We start from the raw sequence: 18,799 nt of genomic DNA on the forward strand, positions 1-18,799 counted from the left end.
AGCTCAGGCTCTGTGACATAACCTACTACCTTGTAGATTTGTGTCCAATAGAGATGCAAATGATTTGTCTGGTAAAAACAAACCCCCCACATTTATGGTTTCTTGCCTCATCAGACATTAATCAGTTTTGTATCTAATCTAGCAATCTATTCTAGCATCGCTGTATTAAAATGCCCAGTTCTTCTCTGGGATTGTTTAACTTGCTTTACGTCTTGCTGATTCCCTTGTTAACAGGTTGAATAAAATCTTTGACCTGTGTTCACTTTATAATTGTACAGGAGCCAAGCTTTTCACTTTGGAATTTAGACTCTGACATGCATTTATTATTGCTTAGGGCAAATATCAAGCACAGAACAGCAGTACTCCCATTTACACAAAGGGCATAAATTATAGGCATATATCCCAGGGATGTCTCAAACCTTCAGGAATTGAACCTTCTGGCAGGAGGCCTGGAAAGTAAGTGAAATACAGTGGGAACCCCCCTAGGGCACCTTCTCCCTCTCCCAGTCAGCTGGCACCCTCCTTGTCCTCCCATGATGCTGTTACCTTCTCTTTCTGATTGCACCTGGCCTCAATATTGTATTATAACCTCTTCTAAAAAAGTCTGTCTGCCCTCATCAGTACCAAAGCACTCAGTAACTTCCAATATATACTTATATGGACAAATGGCCTTTTCTTCTGCAAGGCCCAGCCTAGTAGCTAGGCCAGGCCCTTCTCCCACTCTCAGAACACACTCTTTCTGACTACCCATGGCAGTTTCTATTATGTCCCTACCTTTAATGCCCCTCTCCCCAGGTAGGCTGCAACTGGCATGAGGGCAGGGACAGCTGCCCACATGGAACAGGTCCTCTCTATGCTCGGGGAGGTCACAGAGCAGGATGGGAGAACAGGGTTGGCTCTGAAGGGCGGGTCCAAGCTTTGCCCCTTGCCACTAGGTTCACGTTAGCTGGTATCGTCCCTGGTCATGGTCACCATCAAAGCTAAAACAAAGGGCCTGCCCATGGCTCACTTGGGAGAGTATAGTGCTGATAACACCAAGGCCATGGGTTCGGATCCCTATATAGGGATGACCAGTTAGCTCACGTGGGAGAGCGTGGTGCTGACAACACCAAGCCAAGGGTTGAGATCCCCTTACTGGTCATCTTTTAAAAAAAAAAAAAAAAGCTAAAACAAATTTCGTCCTGAAGCAACATAAACTGGAATGTCCCATTATTTCTCACTGCTCATAAAATCCTATTCTCCTCACTGAGGCACACTTATTTCCAGGTATGAACAGTTTTCATGATTCAATTTATTACTTGCACTTCATAATTCTGAAGTAAATAACATTGTTTTGCTTCAATCATTTTTCATTGCTTTCTGTTTATGGTAAATGCTATTTTTATGTTTGACAATGCGTTTTTAAATTTTTTATTTAAATAAAAAAATTGATTTAAATAAAAAATAGTACAGGTATATGTATATATGATAAAAATTGTAAAGCGCTATTCAAATAACTAAAATTAGTCTTTAGTGGAACAGTGATTGTTTATCAAGAGGTGGCTTAGCCTGAGTGAAATAAGGCCAGAGTTCACCTAATGAGCTTTATCGCCACCTCTCCCCTCCACACACATTGTGTGCAAAAATTAAAGAAGTATATTTTTCTCAGGAAAGGGTCAAACTTTCTCTTCAAATTATCAAAGGAAACTGCAACCCAAAAATGATCACAAGCTTCATAAACTACTACTGCAATTCACCTCTTTTTGCTCCGATGCCATTCCTCACCAAGGAATCTGATTACGGACTACTAAGAATACTAACTACTGGTTGGCCAGGTGACTTGACAAAAGATAGGCAGCATTCTGCATAGGAGCTTCAAGGTCTGGGTAGAGAAAATACAGATCTCACTTAAACTGAATAAACTGACATCTGGCTTCCAAATCAATCTCTCATGAAGTTGGTCCAGCATGACTCTGTCTCATTAGGTCTGATCAAATTTTTGAACTTCTAAAACAGAATCAACTTTGGATATTCAATGTCTCTTTCCTGGTTTACTGGCCTCCTCTGTGAGTGCAAGGGCTGTTGAGTCGTGTTGAGGTTTTATCCCCAGTGCCTAGCTCAGGGCCTGCCACAGGTAGGCAGGCCGGGGATATTCGTTCATTAAATGCATGAAACAAAAGGTGTTTATTCACAGCCGGGGAGGGGTAGTAATCTTACAGAATGTGACATTACCAACAGTGGGACAGCATTCCTGCCTGGCCACATATTGAGGTTACTGAGAAGGAGGAAGAGTTACCCAAGAAGTTAACAGCAGCACTATTTTTAATGAGTTTTTGTCCAGAATACAAAGCAAGGTGTAATACAAGCAGCAGCCTTGATGCTAATACAACTGCAAACAATGGTTTTTTCTTCCCCCATAAAGGCCAGTTACATAAGTGTATAAGAGAGGCAGGGTAAGACATTTTAATCTATTTTTTTAAATCACCCTGCAAGCTAGTATTGTTGCACTTTAAAAGGCTTTTCACATACTCTTCACCCCACCAACCCTCCCTGTTTATCAATTCAAATTCCGGGACTTTCTTGACGCAGAGATTTTGTGAAAGAATTTCTCTTTTCGAGACTTTCAGCATGCAAGGGTTATTTTTCTTGGTTTTGTTGCTGATCTCGCTGAACTTTCCATCACTGGATGAGGACGGCAGATGGCACAATTCTTTAAGAGTTCTTCTGAGGAACTTTGACGGTGACCTGTAGGAAGGGTACAGAGAAGCTGTTAGATCTTCATGCTTCCCTGTGACCTGCAGGTGCCCTCAGCTAGGCGCTGCCCAAGTATGAGCAGAAGGGGCTTTTCATACTTCTAACACCTCATTGGCCAACTAGCCGATTCCAACAACCCACCTAGGGTTATTCCACCCTGACTCACCTTAACATAGTGGTTCTCAACCAGGGGTGATCAGGCCCCCCACGGGACATCTGGCAATGTCTGGAGACATTTTTGGTTGTCACAGGGGAATGGTGCTACTGGCTTCGAGTGGGTAGAGACCAGGCATGCTGAAACACTTCCTACATTGCACAGGGCAACGCCCAACACCAAGAATCATCCAGCCTCAAATTACAGTGCCAAAGTGAAGAAACCCTGACCTGGATCCATATTCTCCTCCACAAGAATCAAAGCAAGGTAAAAATAATATGCTTAAGCTCTCAGGTTATCTCAATATGTTAAATGGGAAGATTCCAGAGTCTGATGGAATTGGGTTGAATCCTGGCTCTGCCCCCTAACTTGGCAGTATTTCCCCTCTGTGTGCCTCATTTCCTCATCTGTAAAATGGGGATAAAAGCAGTATCCTTCATGGGGTGACTGTGGAGATTAACTGAAATAACACACATAAGAAAGTCAAGCAAAGGGGCCGGCCCGTGGCTCACTCGGGAGAGTACAGCGCGGATAACACCAAGGCCACGGGTTCGGATCCCATATAGGGATGGCCGGTTCGCTCACCGGGTGAGCCGTGGTGCTGACAACACCAAGTCAAGGGTTAAGGATCCCCTTACTGGTCATCTTTTTTAAAAAAAAAAAAAAAAGAAAGTCAAGCACAGATTCCAGCACAAGGTAAGCACTCAGTAAAAATGAATGAAAAAGAAGAAATTTTCTCACTGGGCCCTGCTTACAAACCTGACTTCTCTTCTGAAAACGTGGTGCTGACAACACCAAGTCAAGGGTTAAGGATCCCCTTACTGGTCATCTTTTTTAAAAAAAAAAAAAAAAGAAAGTCAAGCACAGATTCCAGCACAAGGTAAGCACTCAGTAAAAATGAATGAAAAAGAAGAAATTTTCTCACTGGGCCCTGCTTACAAACCTGACTTCTCTTCTGAAAAAAATCCCTATTTTTGTAAGTATCATTGTTTGTGCCCCCAAAGCTCAAAATACAGGAATCTTTACCACGAGCATTTGGCACAGTGCCTGCCACAGTGCGGACCCTCCAGATAAAGTCGCTGGACTGAATCAGCTTTGTTTCTTTGCCTGCATCCTAGAAATCCTCCCACTCCTCAAGTCCTGTCAATTCTTCCTGCAAAAGCTTTCTCCCATTCTTTCCAACCTCTCCAGTCCCTGAGGCCCCCAGCAGCGTTGGCTGACACCTGGATTCCTCCACAAATCTCCTGGCCTCAAGTCTCCTCTTTCCGGGCCTCCCGCAGCTCCAGTCATTACATGTAGCAGTTCCTCCTGGCTCAGGCCTAGCCCTCCCAGCCCCTCACTCCACACCTAAATAATCTTGCTTGTAACCGTCCTAACCATGAACAGTTGTAGGCAGACAACATCTGGATTTCTAGTCCCAATCTGGGTCTTGCCCCTTGAACTCTAAACCCGTCTCCCCTACTGTGTTCTACACCTTTCCTCTCAAGATTCCCTTGGGTACCTTGAACTCAACCCTACAGTGACCCAACATACGTCAGTGTCCCTGTCAGAGGAACAGCATCACCATCCATCCCCCAGCTGGAAACCTAGGCATCATCTTTGAATCCTATTTTCGCTTTTCCTCCCTATATCCAGAGTCTCCAGTCAGATTGAATCTACTTCTAGCTTCCTGTCAAATCCACTCATTTCCGTCTACCTCCTCTCCACACGATGCCCCACCCACCCTCCTGTCCCTCCTCCTGCCCAGGCAGTCCATGCTCCCCACAGCAGACACAGTGAACTTTCTTAAACGTTTAAACAGCCTTCTTTTTAGGCCGGCCCATGGCTCACTCAGTAGAGTGCGGTGCTGATAACACCAAGGCCACAGGTTCGGATCCTACATAGGGATGGCCGGTTAGCTCACTGGCTGAGCGTGGTGCTGACAACACCAAGCCAAGGGTTGAGATCCCCTTACCGGTCATCTTTTAATAAATAAATAAATAAATAAATAAATAAATAAATAAATAAATAAATAAATAAATAAATAAATAAATAAATAGATAAACAGCTTTCTTTTTGTTTATTAGTTTGGTTTTTTTTTTTTTTTACAGTTTGTTTTTTTATTTTCTTTGTATTTTTAAAAATTTTCTTTTTGTTAAACAGCTTTCTTGAGACATAATTTACACACCATAAAATGCAATGGCTTTTTAGCATATTTAGAACTGTGCAATCATCACCATACTCTAATTTTAGAACATTTTCATCATTTCCAAAAGAAACCTTGTACCTATTAACCGTCACTTCCCATTCCCCATGCCCTAGACAACCACTAATCAACTAATCTGTCTGAACAAATTAAGCAGGGTGATCTTATAAAAATGCAAATTGAGTCATTTCACTTTCCTGCTTAAAATGCTTTCATAGCTTTCCACAAAAGACACCAAACTCAAACCCCTTGTCATGGCCAACAAGGTCTCACATGTCTGGCCCCACTCACTCCTCCTAAACCACTATATCTTCTACCACCAGCAACTTTCCTTTAGTTCCTAGAAAAGCCATGGTTCTTGCTGTCACAGCTCTTCCATAAACCACGCTTTGTCCCGAATGTTCTTCCCTTCCTCCCTTTACCAACTCAGATTGTGTTCATCCTTCGGGTATCAGCCTCAACGTTACCTTGTCTTGTAGGCAGCCTGGATGTCTCCTCCCTAACACTATCTTCCAAGGTTTAAGACTCTCCATCAGCTGAAGCTGGATCTTTCTATCTGACGTGATCCCCCCAAAACCCAATGCAAGCTTTCTACCCACATGGGCCATCTGCTGTTTCTATGGGCTCTTCTCGTGCACTGTGTGATAAATGTGTACTGGGAACTGGTGGCTATGCAAGACACAAGACTGGCTGTGAGCTGATCTTTGTCACAGCTGTGTGATGGAGAGGGACATGGGCTAATTATACTATTATACTTACTCTTGTATATACCGGAAACTTTTTACAATAAACAAGCAAACATGTCTATTTTATTCCATTGAGCTTTTTGAGAATATAGGTTGTGTCTTCTTGGTCTCTCTATTCTCAGGCTTAGCACTGTGGTCCTGAATAAATCCTGTTTGCCTTTTCTCACCTGCTTCCTTGGCTGGCTGGCTTGCCCTGAGCCTCTTTCCCTAAAAAAGTTCAGTTTGGCCCATTTCTCTTTTCTTTACATATCACTTGTGTGTATGCATTTTGGTTTTTTTTGGTGGCTGGCCAGTACAGGGATCAAACCCTGGACCTCGTTGTTATCAGTACCACGCTCTGAGCAACTGAACTAACCAGCCAGACCCACTTGTGTGTGTGTTTCCTGGTTAAACTGTAATTAGTGTTCATTGTAGAGAGAAAATCATTTTCACTTCAGTGTATTTCCTTCCTTGTTTATATTTATAAATAAATGTGTCTAAGGATCTACATACGTGCCACCATTATTCTAAGATTGGGCTTACGCTCCGTATATATTGTGTCCTGCTTTTTTACTTTAAAGAATGAGCATTTTCCACATCAAATATTCTACACAAGTATTTTTAATGGCTACCTAGTCCTCCATGGTTGGGGTGTTCCATAATTTACTGGGCATTTAGGTTACATCTGATTTTTCCCTCTTAAAGATAATGCTGTGATGAACATTATGGAACTAATGCTCTCTTCGTATTTCTGATTAGTTCTTTAGGCTATATTCCTATCACTGAAACTGCAAATTCAAAGAATATGGGTAGTAATATGGCCCTTGATATCTAATGCCTGATTCTTACTAGAAGCTTCTCACTGTTGCCGTCCACTGGGTCCTTCCTGCTGCTCAGGCTTTGTAGCCCTTGGCGTATAACAAAGCCCAGCAAATGGCTGTGTGGGCCTGGTGGGATCAAGTCCCTAGTTAGTTCTCACAGGACAGAGCAGAGCCTGGGTCTTTACACTTTTTCGTAGCTTCTCTGGCTTACATTGAGAAGTTAGTAATAAGGACTTGAGAGGCTGAGGAGCTACATGCACGGTGGGTGCCTGTACTCACCGTCTTCACTTCGGTGTAGGCCTGCAGACCATACTCGCCCAGCTCCCGGCCGCTCCCTGACATCTTGTAGCCGCCAAATGGTGACTGGGCCCCAAACACATCATAGCAGTTGACCCTATAATTGGAAATGAGATTGTAGAAATCACTCTTGGGGGATATGTATTACACTCCTGGGGCCCCCTGCATTGCTCTAAAATCTTACTGAGGAAAAATGGATGGATGGAACCATAGTAATAAGCAGCCACAGAGTAGTCCAAAACGAGAGGCTGAAGTCATCTGCATCCTTCATGATGTGGTCACAGGTGGATGTCAATAATGGAGTGCACCACGGAACAGCTTCTGATTTGAACTAATCATTTTCGCTAATTTGGTGCTAAGCATTTTTTTTCCAATTAAAAAAATTATTAAATTTTAATTGAATTTAGAACTCACCATTTTAAGATATACAATTCAATGGTTTATAGCATCTTCACAATGTGTTGCCACCATACCCACAGTCTAATTCCAGAACATTTCTATTACCCCAAAAAGAAGCACTGTGCCCAATAAGCAGTCACTCCTCATTCTGTCTCTATGGATTTACCTATTCTGGATATTGAATATAAATGCAATCATATACTATATGGCCTTTCATGTCTGGCTGCTTTCACTTAGTGTCATGTTTTCAAGGTTCATCGACACTAGAGCAAGCATCAGTACTTCCTTCCTTTTATTGCTGAATCATATTCCATTGTATGGACAGACCACATTTTGTTTATCCATTCATCTGCTGATGGACATTTGGGTCATTTCCACCTTTGGCTATTATGAATGATGCTGTTATGCACATTCGTGTACATGCTTTTGTGTAGACATGTTTTTATTTCTCTTGGGTATATACCTAGGAGTTGAATTGCTGGGTCATATGGTGACTCTATATTTGCCTTTCTGAGGAACTGCCATACTGTTTTCCACAATGACTGTACCATTTTACATTCCCACCAGCAATGAACAAGGGTTCCAATTTCTCCATATCCTCACCAAAACTTGTTATTTTCTGTTTTTAAAAATATAGCCATCCTATGGCCGTTTAGCTCACTTCGGAGAGTGTGGTGCTGACAACACCAAGTCAAGGGTTAAGATCCCCTTACCGGTCATCTTTAAAAAAAATATATATATATATATTTATAGCCATCCTAGTGGTTGTGAAGTAGGTGGGTTTTTTTTGTTTTGTTCTGTTTTTAAAGATGACTGGTAAGGGGATCCTAACCCTTGACTTGGTGTTCTCAGCACCACGCTCTCCCAAGTGAGCCACAGGCTGGCCGTATGTGTTAAGCTTTTAAGATAAATATTACAGCCATGGATACCCTCAGCTCTAGCCTCCTGCCCTTGTTATAGCTTGATAAGGAGTCCAATCATCCATCTGCTGCCCAAGGAGAGCTGCAGGGGCATTTGCACAAGAGAAGTTTAATCCCTTGGAGGAGAAGTGGCAGGAAATCTTTAATCTATCAGCTATACCACAGGCAGACCCAGGAGAAACTAAGCCCAGCACCCTAAATTCTGGGATGGTGAGCACTAGATTCCAGAAGACCCTGGCTTTGGGGGATCTTTCCTGATTACTGGGAGGCTCTTACCACACAGTGCCAGCCTGGAGGGCTTGGGACAGATAATTGGCTTTGTCCAAGTCCTTCGTGAAGACAGCTGCAGCCAGCCCATACTTGGAATTGTTGGCTCTCCCAATAACTTCCTCTATGGTCTTGAACTTCAGGATCTGCATTACTGGCCCGAAGATCTGGGGTGAGAGAGCAGAGCAGGAGAGTGTGGCAACATGGAGAACTGAGCAGCTGATTCCAGATGTGGGACGAGCCCTCAGCCGTAACCTAAGTTCCAGAGTGAGACGATATGACAGCCACCAAGCTCACTGAAACACGAAGGGGAGGACGCTAACAGGGACTGATTACCTTCCATGCACCTTGTGCTTTACATACAGTATCTTATTTCTAAACAATCCTGCAATGTATGGGTTACTGGCATGAGACATATAGATTTAGTGTTAAAGAATTTAAGTCAATCACCCAGCAAATATAACCTACATTCAAGGCAAAGACTAGATGCTAAAGAAACAACTGTGAACAAATGGTCTCTACTCTCAAGATGTTCCAGGATCATCTTGTACTTTCCCTTGCCTGGTCCTGGCATGAGCCATGTCTTTAAGGAACTCTCATTCCTGTTCATGAAGAATTGCACTGAGAAACCCAGACATGGATGGGGTGTGCTCGTTGCTGCTGGGGTATCACTGTCTTACCTTCTCAGGAGAGACCACTGGGGGGACTGATTTAAAGTGACTATAATGCAATCAAGGGACAATGTACTGAAGTAATTACAACGTGATTATTGCAAGCAGTGTGATGTGTGGTGGGAGCCCAGAGGGGCCTGACTGGCTGCTGGGGCAGGATGTCATGGATGGCTTTGCAGAAGTGACAGTCAAGCTGTACTACAACAGGAGCAGAAACTGGCCAAACTGGAGTGGGATGAGGAGCAGAGAGGAGGAAATAGAGACCCAGGCAGAGCACACTCAGCACCCATTCTCAGTGAATCCCACTCTCCACTAAAAAGAATGAGGACTCTTCGAAAAAATGGCTCACACCAGGCCCGGAGAGGATAAAGACGGAGGTGGGAGAAGACCCCTAAATAACTGTGAAGCGACTGAGTGAATGAATTAGACAGAGCTGCTGCCCTGCATTCACAATGAGCACCCAGCAGGAATATCAAAGCAACCTCATCAGGCTGGGAATCCACCCTTTGGTCTAAGCCAATGTCCTGCTTGTTGTCAAGGCCATGGGATGGGCCAGGGGATGTCATTTCTAGACTCATGGCTCAGAGACCAGAACACAAAGGGCTCTAGGCTGTGCCAGAGAATTCAGAAGTTCTCCCAGACAGTGGGCAGCCACAACAGGCTGAAGAGGAAAGTGCTAAAATCAGATGCAAATTGTAAATAACTTGCTCCAGGCACAGAACCAAGATTTTGCCCAAAGCCAGTGGATGGGTCACAGCATCAAGATGCTGAACTGACTTGCCCACCTCTCCTTGCCGCCAAGAACACTGCCCCGAGTGCTGGCTCCCGTGCTAACCTCCTCCTTCGCGATGGTCATGCCATCTTGCACATCTCCGAACACGGTGGGCTGGATGAAGTAGCCACGGTCAGCAGCGGCCCCACCACCACACAGCAGCTTCGCCCCCTCTTGCTTCCCAGTTTTGATATAGCCAAGGATCTTCTTAAACTGAGTTTCGTCCACCTGCAGGAGAAGGAACCCAGAGTTATGGAGATGCTAGATTCAGACCTCTCCTAGGCTTCAGGCTGAGAACCATGCAGACAACCAGAAAACTGGGAAATGTGCCACAGTCAGGAATAAGCAAGGTCAGAAGAGAAAACACATAGGGCCAATAAACATAAAACCCAAAAATGTTCAACCTCATTAGCCATCAAAGAAACACTTGTCAAACTCATTGTTTTTATTTTTCAACTACAAGATCAGCCAAAAATTTAAAACAATGAGAACATACATTGACAGCTAGGGTATGTTATGTTACATATACTGCCAGAAGGATTGTGAACTGGTACAGCTCTATGGCAAGTGATTAATATCAGTCAAAAATGATATGCTCATACCCTTTGACCCAGCTATTAATTTCTAGGAATTTATTTTACTTGTGCACAAAGATAACTGAACAACAATATTCACTGGGAAACATTTGTAAAGGCAAAAAATGGAAACAATTCTAAGTATAAGTCAGTGAAGGGGCTGGTTAAAATAATGATGGTATATCCGTATATTATGTTGTCACTGACAGAACTGTGAATGAACTGACACAGAAAGAGAACCCAAGATATTCTGCAAAGAAGAAAACATGGAAAAATATGTACTATATAATCCTATTTTTGTTAAACATACAACAATGTAACTCTGTGTGTGTTTAAGGAGAATAGACAAAGAGGGAAGCAAGGGATCTTATTTTTTACTTTAAATGCTTTTTTATTAAATTTTTATACAAGTTTTATTACCTTAATAATTAAATAACCACAAAGAAAAACGAGAGAAAAAGAGATGTTGGGGTTCCTAATAGCACTATTCACAATAGCCAAAAGGTGGAAACAACCCAAGTATCCATCAGTGGATGAACAGATAAACAAAACGTGCTCTATCCATACACTGGAATATTATTCAGCCATAAAAAGCAATGAAGTACCAAAATATGCTACAACATGGATGAACTGTGAAAACCTCATGCTAGGTGGAAGAAGCCAGATGCAAAGGACTACATATTGTAGGATTCCAATGAACAGATAAACAAAACGTGCTCTATCCATACACTGGAATATTATTCAGCCATAAAAAGCAATGAAGTACCAAAATATGCTACAACATGGATGAACCGTGAAAACCTCATGCTAGGTGGAAGAAGCCAGATGCAAAGGACTACATATTGTAGGATTCCATTTATGCAAAATATCCAGAATAGGCAAATCTATAAACAGAACATAGACTGGTTGTTGCCAGGCACTGGGGGAGAAATGGGGAGTGACTGCTCATGAGTACAGGATGTTTTGTTGACGGGTGATAAAAACATTCTGGAGTTACTGGCAGTGGTTGTACAACCTTGTAATTATATAAAAGCCATTGAATTGCACACTTTAAAGCGGTGCATTTTAATGGCACTGACAACATCAAGGTCAAGAGTTTGGATCCCCTTACTGGCCAGCTGCCAAAAACAAAGCAAAACAAAAAGTAAAATTGTGCATTTTATAATATGTGGATTATATCTCAATAAAGCTGTTAGAGAGAAAGAGAGAGAGAGAGAGAGAGAGAGAGAGAGAGAGAGAGAGAGAGAGAGAGAGAGAGAGAGAGAGAGAGAGCAGTAGGGCTAGGGCAGGGACGGCTCTGACCCTGTGGACTCCTCACCCCATGGGAGGGTAAAGCTGAAGAGGCCAGTATAGGCCTGGAAGGAGTGAGCCCAGGACAGCCTGGGTCTAAGGCCAATGTTGGAAAAAGGACCAGAATGTGAGAGGAAATGGTTGTGACAGGCACTGTCTTGATTTTAATTATAATTATTATTGACTATCATTTTATTAGTTAAAATGAACACATGCTCATGTTAAGGAAAAAAAAAATCAAATGACTCAGAAGAATATAAAGTGAAATAAAGTCCCTACCCTACCCACACCCAGCCTACTCCCCAGAAATAACCCCGGTTAATAGATCTGTGTCTCCTGGTAGATGCATTTTTATGGATGGCCAAGGTCTGGAAAACACATATTCCTTTTTGCAGACACTCCTGGTATTTGCTATCTATGTGCAATTTACAAAGTGCTTCCCTGATTAATTTCCATTCCACAGCCTTCTGTGAGTGAGGAAGGGCTGGCCCAGGGATGGGGAAATGGAGGCTGAGAGAGAAAATGTGGCTTCCCCAGGGGCACAGAGCTGGGACAGGGCAGAACTGAGACTTGAACCCAGTCCTGCCTGACGCCAAGCCTGATGCCCTTTCTACAGCCCCAGGCTGGCTCCAGACACCCAGCCCAGCCCTGCACCTGCCCGGCTTACCTGTGGCCCCTGCTCGGTCTGGCTGTGGAAAGGGTTCCCAACCACCCTTGATTTGGCCCTGGCAACGCTCCGCTCCACAAATTCAGCATAAGCGTCCTCCTGCACAAAGGTCCGGGAGCCAGCACAGCAGCACTGGCCCTGGTTGAAGAACAGGGCGAAGTGGGCTTGCTCTACGGCCCAGTCCACTGTGCAGTGGGGAGAGGGGATAAAAAGGCAACCATGAGGAGAGGACAACGACAACCCTGGCCCTGTGGTGCCTACACACTTAACCCATTCATGCTATCATTGGGGTTGGCGCCTGCTGGGTGCCATAGCCTAGGCTGGAACAAGACAGCCCCAATCTCTCCCTTCTCAGAGCTTGGAGACTGGGTGGGAGACAGACATGAAGAGAAAAGTTCCTCAGGGAGGGCAAATCAGGGAACTCCTCAGCAGGACCCAGAAAAAAGATCAGATGGAGGCAGAGTGGTCTAGTCAGACAGCGGTGTGTGGCGTGGTCGTCCGACTTAGGGGCTCAGCCTGGCTGGACCATAGCAAAGGGACAGAGGCTGAAGCCAGACCACGTGGCCCCAGAGCTCCATGCTAGGGAGGCTGGCCTTATCCTGAAGCCCATGGGGCAGAAACCGATTCTGCCAGATGCTGAGGGCTGCAAAAGCGAGCGGAACCAGTGTGGACAGACAGCAGCAGCCTTCAATGCAGGCCTCCTCCACCCCAAAACTTACTGTCAGCATCTGACATGATGATGTTGGGACTCTTCCCCCCCAGCTCCAGGGTCACTCTCTTGAGGTTGCTGTTCCCTGCAGCAACCTGGATTAGGTGGCCAACCTGTAGGGATGCAGAAACAGAGATGAGTTCTCTCAGTGGGGGGAAAAGGGAACCAAAGGCTCTACACAGACACAGAACAGAGGACCCCAAAACTTGAGGAAGGCACTGGCAGAGACTCTTACCAAATCTAGCCATTTGCTTACCATTGCTGCTGCACCCCCTGAGGTCCAAGGATGACAATGACGATAATATGAGCAGAGTCACTGTTGTGTGGCTTCTATGTACTAAGCACCCACACATACCAGGCACTGCTAAATGCTTTGTGTGTATTAAATTCAATCCTCATGATACCCTCAGAAGTAGGGGCGACACCTCTCCTTATTTAAAACCATAAAAGCTGAGGCTCAGAGTGGTCAAGTCACTTCCTCAAAGTCACACAGCTGGTAAATGTGTGATCAGAATTCACACTTGGGCGGCAGTCCAATTCCAGCACCAGTTCAAACCTGCTATCCGGCCTCTTTCCCATGGTGTCTTGGGTGTTGTACCCCGGCACACTGCGTGCTCTGTGAAGGCAAGGACAGGGTGCTTCCAACCTCCGTATTCCCAGAGTCTGGCACAAGCCACACCTGTACTTGTTTGTTGAATGGACACATGTATCCCCGTCAGAAAACCACCCCCTCCGTGAGATTCTCAACAATGCCTCAGCCTTAAGTGAGGCAGTGACTCAGCAAGGCAACCTGACCACGTTATCGTGGCCACAGCTGTGTCCTTTCCAGACCAGCCATCACCACATGCAGACAATGTCTGAAGTTGTCTTCATCACACCCAGGTGGAACTGTTTGAAGATCACATTCATTACACTATTCAGTGTTCCTTCTCAGAAGTCATGCAATGAAGCCTTCCGAGATTTCAGGGTGTTGGGAAAATATAGGAAAATGGTCAGGGCCCCTCAGATGTTCAGAATCTTGCTGAGCATTTGATGTAAATATGCACATGTGCTCAGGTGTTCCTTGGTTATGGTCTAATGTAATTGTGCATGTGCACCCAAGTGTCCTGGGTTATGGACTTAAGTATAAAAGATGAGTGACTGTGATCCACAGTGCCCTCCACTCCCGGGATGCCCCTGGGGGAGGGGGGGCATGGGGAAGCTACTACTGCAGCTGTAGGCTATTGCTGCCAGTGTCCCCGGGACCCTCTAAGAGGCCGCCGCTGTGCTGCTGCTGCTGCTGAGGACTGAACTTGCATCATCTGCCAACAGCTCCCAGGATCTTTCCCATTACCTAGCATGGACCTGCATGTGAGGGGTCTAGGAACCCAGCCTTGTGTGTGAGGGGTCTGGGAACCCAGCCTGGCGTGTGAGGGGTCTGGGGATGGGCTTGAACAGTCTGTACAATGGGCTTGAAGGGTCTAAGCCCTAGCTCTGACAATATAAATGGAAACTTAGTATAACTAAAATAACGAAACATTTTGGCTTTAGTTATGATTTGCCTTACTTTACACAGGGACAGGAAAAAGTTTACCACCTTAGAGGGAATTTTATCCCTGTTTTCAAGGAGATTATGTTTAAGGAATCACCTAATTGGTCTTTGTCTCTCCAGTGTCTGGCATGGAACAGCATCATTAACACCCCTCACTCATTCATTCACTTATCCGGCACTTACTCTGAGCTAAACACATCACAAGCTTATCTCAGCCTCACTCCAACCCAGTGAGGTAGGTATGGTTATTAGCCCCATTTTACAGATGGGGAAACACAGGCCGCAGGAGGCTAAGTGACTTGCCCAAGGTTGCACAGCTAGTAAGTGCTACTTTGTAAGTTTGACTTCAAAGCCCATTATCTCCCCCACTGCACTGTCCATACTATCTCTACCGCATAGACATTGCCATCATCATTTTATAGAAAATGGAGAGCACCTCAAAGACATTCTGTAAATCACCCCATGTCATCATGGAAAGGCCAGGACTGGAACGCATGCCTTTTTGAAGGCTGCAGTCTTCAACCGCAGTGACAGTGCTAGTCGAGGAGCCTGACGTGGCTTTGACTTTGGGCAGGCAGTTGGCTCTGGGCTTTATGAAGTCTAGCCAGTCCCGGCCTCCTTATTCTACGTGGGATGCTGGCCCCTCCCCACAGCAGCTAGAGCGGCAACCAAATCACAAAGCACTCAAGCCTGCTGCTACAGGTTAAATGTGTTCCCCAAAAGTTCACGTACTGGAAACCTAACTTCCACTGTAACAGTGTTAAGAGGATGGGAAATCCCATCAGGGTATTTGAAAGGTAGGACCTTTAAGAGGTGATTAGATTGTGAGGACTGTACCCTCATGAATGGATTAATCCAGTAAGAGTTTAATGGGTGGCTGTGGGCATGGTTCAGATAGCTTCATAAGGAGAGTGAGTGAGGATGTTAGCTCTCTTGCTCAGCCCATTCTCACCATGTGACATCCTACGTTGCTGTGGAGAGTCACCACCAAAAAGAAGGCCCTCACCAGATATGTTCCCTGAACTTCGGACTTCCAGTCTCCAAAACGAAATAAACTTCATTTCTTTATTAATTACTCAGTTTCAGGTATTCTGTTATAAGCAACAGAAATAGACTAATATACCAGCTCCCTCACTGCTGGCACATACGGGGCCCCTTACTTGAGCTATTCAGAGACAAGTCCTGGGGTATACCCAGGGGCATGATACCCAGGAGCTCATCCTGAATGCATCACCCTTTGAGGACAGTGAGAGCTTGAGCCAAACAAGCCACAAGCTGGAGGACACAGGGACGCCTTACCTCAGTGGAACCTGTGAATGCCACTTTGTCCACATCCTCATGTGAGGCGATGGCAGCCCCGGCCGTGGGGCCGAATCCAGGAATAATATTGACCACGCCTGGGGGAAAGCCGGCCTGTGGGCAAATAGCAGGGACACTGGGAGTCAGCCTCCTGCTCCAAGGGCCTGGGCAGGGGGAAACACACCTGTTCCCAGAGAGGCTATGACAGTTTGCTAAGATACATGAGCAGGAGCCAGGTTTATGTGGTACTGCACAGGAATTCTAATGGTACGGACAAGGGGTCTGTTCCCTGGGGTGCCCTGTGGCAGCTGACCACTCCCCCACACTGCCACCACATTCACTTAGAACAATGGTTTCCATTCTTCAAAGGACGCCTTGCAGTGAGGCCCAATGTAGAGAACAGGTAAGAGGGATAAGAACAGGTAAGCCTCTCCGGTTCAAGTACGGTGATGGTGGGGCTCTACAAACCCTTTTTGGGTCTCCTCTTCAGAACTCCTTCAGAGCAAGCCTAGACAAGGGCACTTAGAGATCAAAATGGAAACAAGCCATGTACCTCCTTGATCAAGTTGGCCACATAGAGGGCAGTGAGTGGCGTCTGCTCAGCTACCTTCATCACAACCACGTTTCCAGTTGCCAAGGCTGGGCCCAATTTCCACGCTTGCATCAGGAGTGGGAAGTTCCACTGCAATAAACAACAGCCACCTCTGAAATCCAAGCTACACCGAAGAGCAGAAAGAGCCACACTGGAGAACAGAAGCAGCACCAAGTACCCTGTGTGTCCCCCCAGCTTGATCGTAGGTTTAAGACAGATGCATGAGACAGGTAGCAGATGGTAATGACACGAATCACATTTACCAGTGCTTTATGTACCAGGCACTGTGCCAAACCCTAATCATGACCTTCCGAAGACAGGCACTATGTTCACTTCCACTGTTCAGATGAGTAAACTGAGGCTTAGGGGGATGAGCGACTTGCTCAAGGTCACAGAGCCACAGGGCTCAAACTCAAACTGAGGCTGGCTTTGTTAAAGCCCACGTTCTCAGGTACCTCCCAACACCACCCGTAAAACCTCCATCTTTGCAATGAGTCTGGCCGAGACTGCCAAGTCTCAGCCCTCCGGATGACCCTTCGGTGAGGCTAGCACTCACCGGGATGATCTGCCCACACACCCCCACGGGTTCATGGCGGGTGTAACTGAAGAAGTCTCCATCGATGGGAATGGTTTTCCCATGGTACTTATCGGCCCAGCCAGCATAATACCTTTTAAAAAAAGAAAATTCCAAGCTTTAATCAGTGATTGTCAGGAACCCCAGAAACAATGGCAGAAAGACAAGACAAACTGATCCAGTTGGGTCTTTCTGATAACTACCCTTGCTTTTGGCTTATTCTCAGACCTAAATGAATGCTAGGGTGACAATAATCCACCCCAGTCACTAATCTCTAAGCATCAGAATCACCTGGGGTTCTTCTTAGAAATCACCAAATTCCAGGGGCCCACCTACAACCTATTCAATCTGGCTCTCTGGGAATGATGTCCAGAAATTATCATTATTATTATTATTATTTTTTTTTTTTTTTTATGACCAGTAAGGGGATCTTAACCCTTGACTTGGTGTTGTCAGCACCACGTTCTCCCAAGTGAGTCATAGGCTGGCCCCGAAATTAGTCTTTTTTTTTCCTTTTTGTCTTTTTTACTGACCGGCAACAGGATCGCAACCCTCGGTGTTGCGCCCGCACCACATTCAGCCAGTGAGCGGGAACCGGTCTCCACAGGGGATCCGAACCCTCGGCGGGAGCGCCACCACGCTCCCAAGCGGTGCACTCTCCAGTGCGCCACCAGGCCAGCCCCCGAAATTAGTCTTTTTAATAGACGCCCAGATTTACTAAAATGTGACTGTTGTACCAGCCTGGTACCACGGTCTAGCATCTGAGAGCCATGGACTGAATCTGGTAGGAAAGTGTGGCCTCATCAAATGGCTAGCACTTTCGGGGTGCAGAGCACTGTACTTAGATAGTACAGAGAGACAGCAATCACCAACTGGGCACCTCCCCCTTTAGAAGCTCATTATCTACACATAAAGGGACACCAGTGACAGAAAGCACAGCAAATTCAAGCTGGGGAGGAAACCAGCAGTGTGCATGTGGTATGTAACAGTTATGTTTTTCAGGGAAGGAGGAAAATGAAAGATGGGGGAAAGATAAAGCATACGGCAAAAGAGACATTTCTGAAATGAGTGGTGTCTGGCATGATTAGCCTGAGACTGCAATTGACCTGGGTTTGAACACAGGTTTGTGACCCTGGAGAGAGAAATACCCAGGTAGTTAATCTCTGCAAGTCCAGGCATGGCTGCTTCCTTCCTCTCAGATCTATACAAACACGGTCTACGTAGCTCGATTGGTTACAACGTGGTGTTTTTTTTTTTTGGGGGGGGGGGTTAATAGGATCCGAACCCATGGCCTTGGTGTTATCAGCACTGCACTCTCCTGAGTGAGCCACGGGCCGGCCCAACAGCACGGTGTTATAACAACATGGTCAAGGGCTCAGATACCAGACTGGCCAGCCACCAAAAAAAAAAAAACTCCACGGTTTACATTACATGAGTTTTGCAGGCTTAGAAACACTATTTGATCAGTGCAAAATTATAATACTAAAACTCAGGAAGACATGTAGCTCTGCCTGAGATTCACGAGGCTGCCCTCTCTGGTACGTCCTTGCACAGAGGGTTGCTCAGTCTCAGAACTACTGACACTTGGGGCTGGAAAATTCTTTGTTGTGGGGGCTCT

General features: G+C 45.5%; 1 protein-coding gene across 1 annotated transcript in view; it reads right to left on the bottom strand.

Annotated features, from left to right (window-relative positions):
- Positions 1-2,283: 2,283 nt before the first annotated feature.
- Positions 2,284-18,799, bottom strand: part of ALDH2 (aldehyde dehydrogenase 2 family (mitochondrial)) — a 34,311-nt gene continuing 17,795 nt past the window's right edge. Inside the window, exons 5-13 of the mRNA XM_008572705.1 lie at positions 17,164-17,275; positions 16,569-16,697; positions 16,016-16,129; positions 13,196-13,298; positions 12,477-12,661; positions 10,008-10,172; positions 8,511-8,668; positions 6,898-7,012; positions 2,284-2,724 (exon numbers count right to left, since the gene is read on the bottom strand). Coding sequence (XP_008570927.1) covers positions 2,692-2,724; positions 6,898-7,012; positions 8,511-8,668; positions 10,008-10,172; positions 12,477-12,661; positions 13,196-13,298; positions 16,016-16,129; positions 16,569-16,697; positions 17,164-17,275 — 1,114 coding nt within the window. The 3' untranslated portion in view covers positions 2,284-2,691. The remainder of the gene's footprint in view (positions 2,725-6,897; positions 7,013-8,510; positions 8,669-10,007; positions 10,173-12,476; positions 12,662-13,195; positions 13,299-16,015; positions 16,130-16,568; positions 16,698-17,163; positions 17,276-18,799) is intronic.

Source organism: Galeopterus variegatus, unplaced genomic scaffold (genome assembly GCF_000696425.1).
Source record: "Galeopterus variegatus unplaced genomic scaffold, G_variegatus-3.0.2 Scaffold823, whole genome shotgun sequence".
NCBI classification, from domain to species: Eukaryota; Metazoa; Chordata; class Mammalia; order Dermoptera; family Cynocephalidae; genus Galeopterus; species Galeopterus variegatus.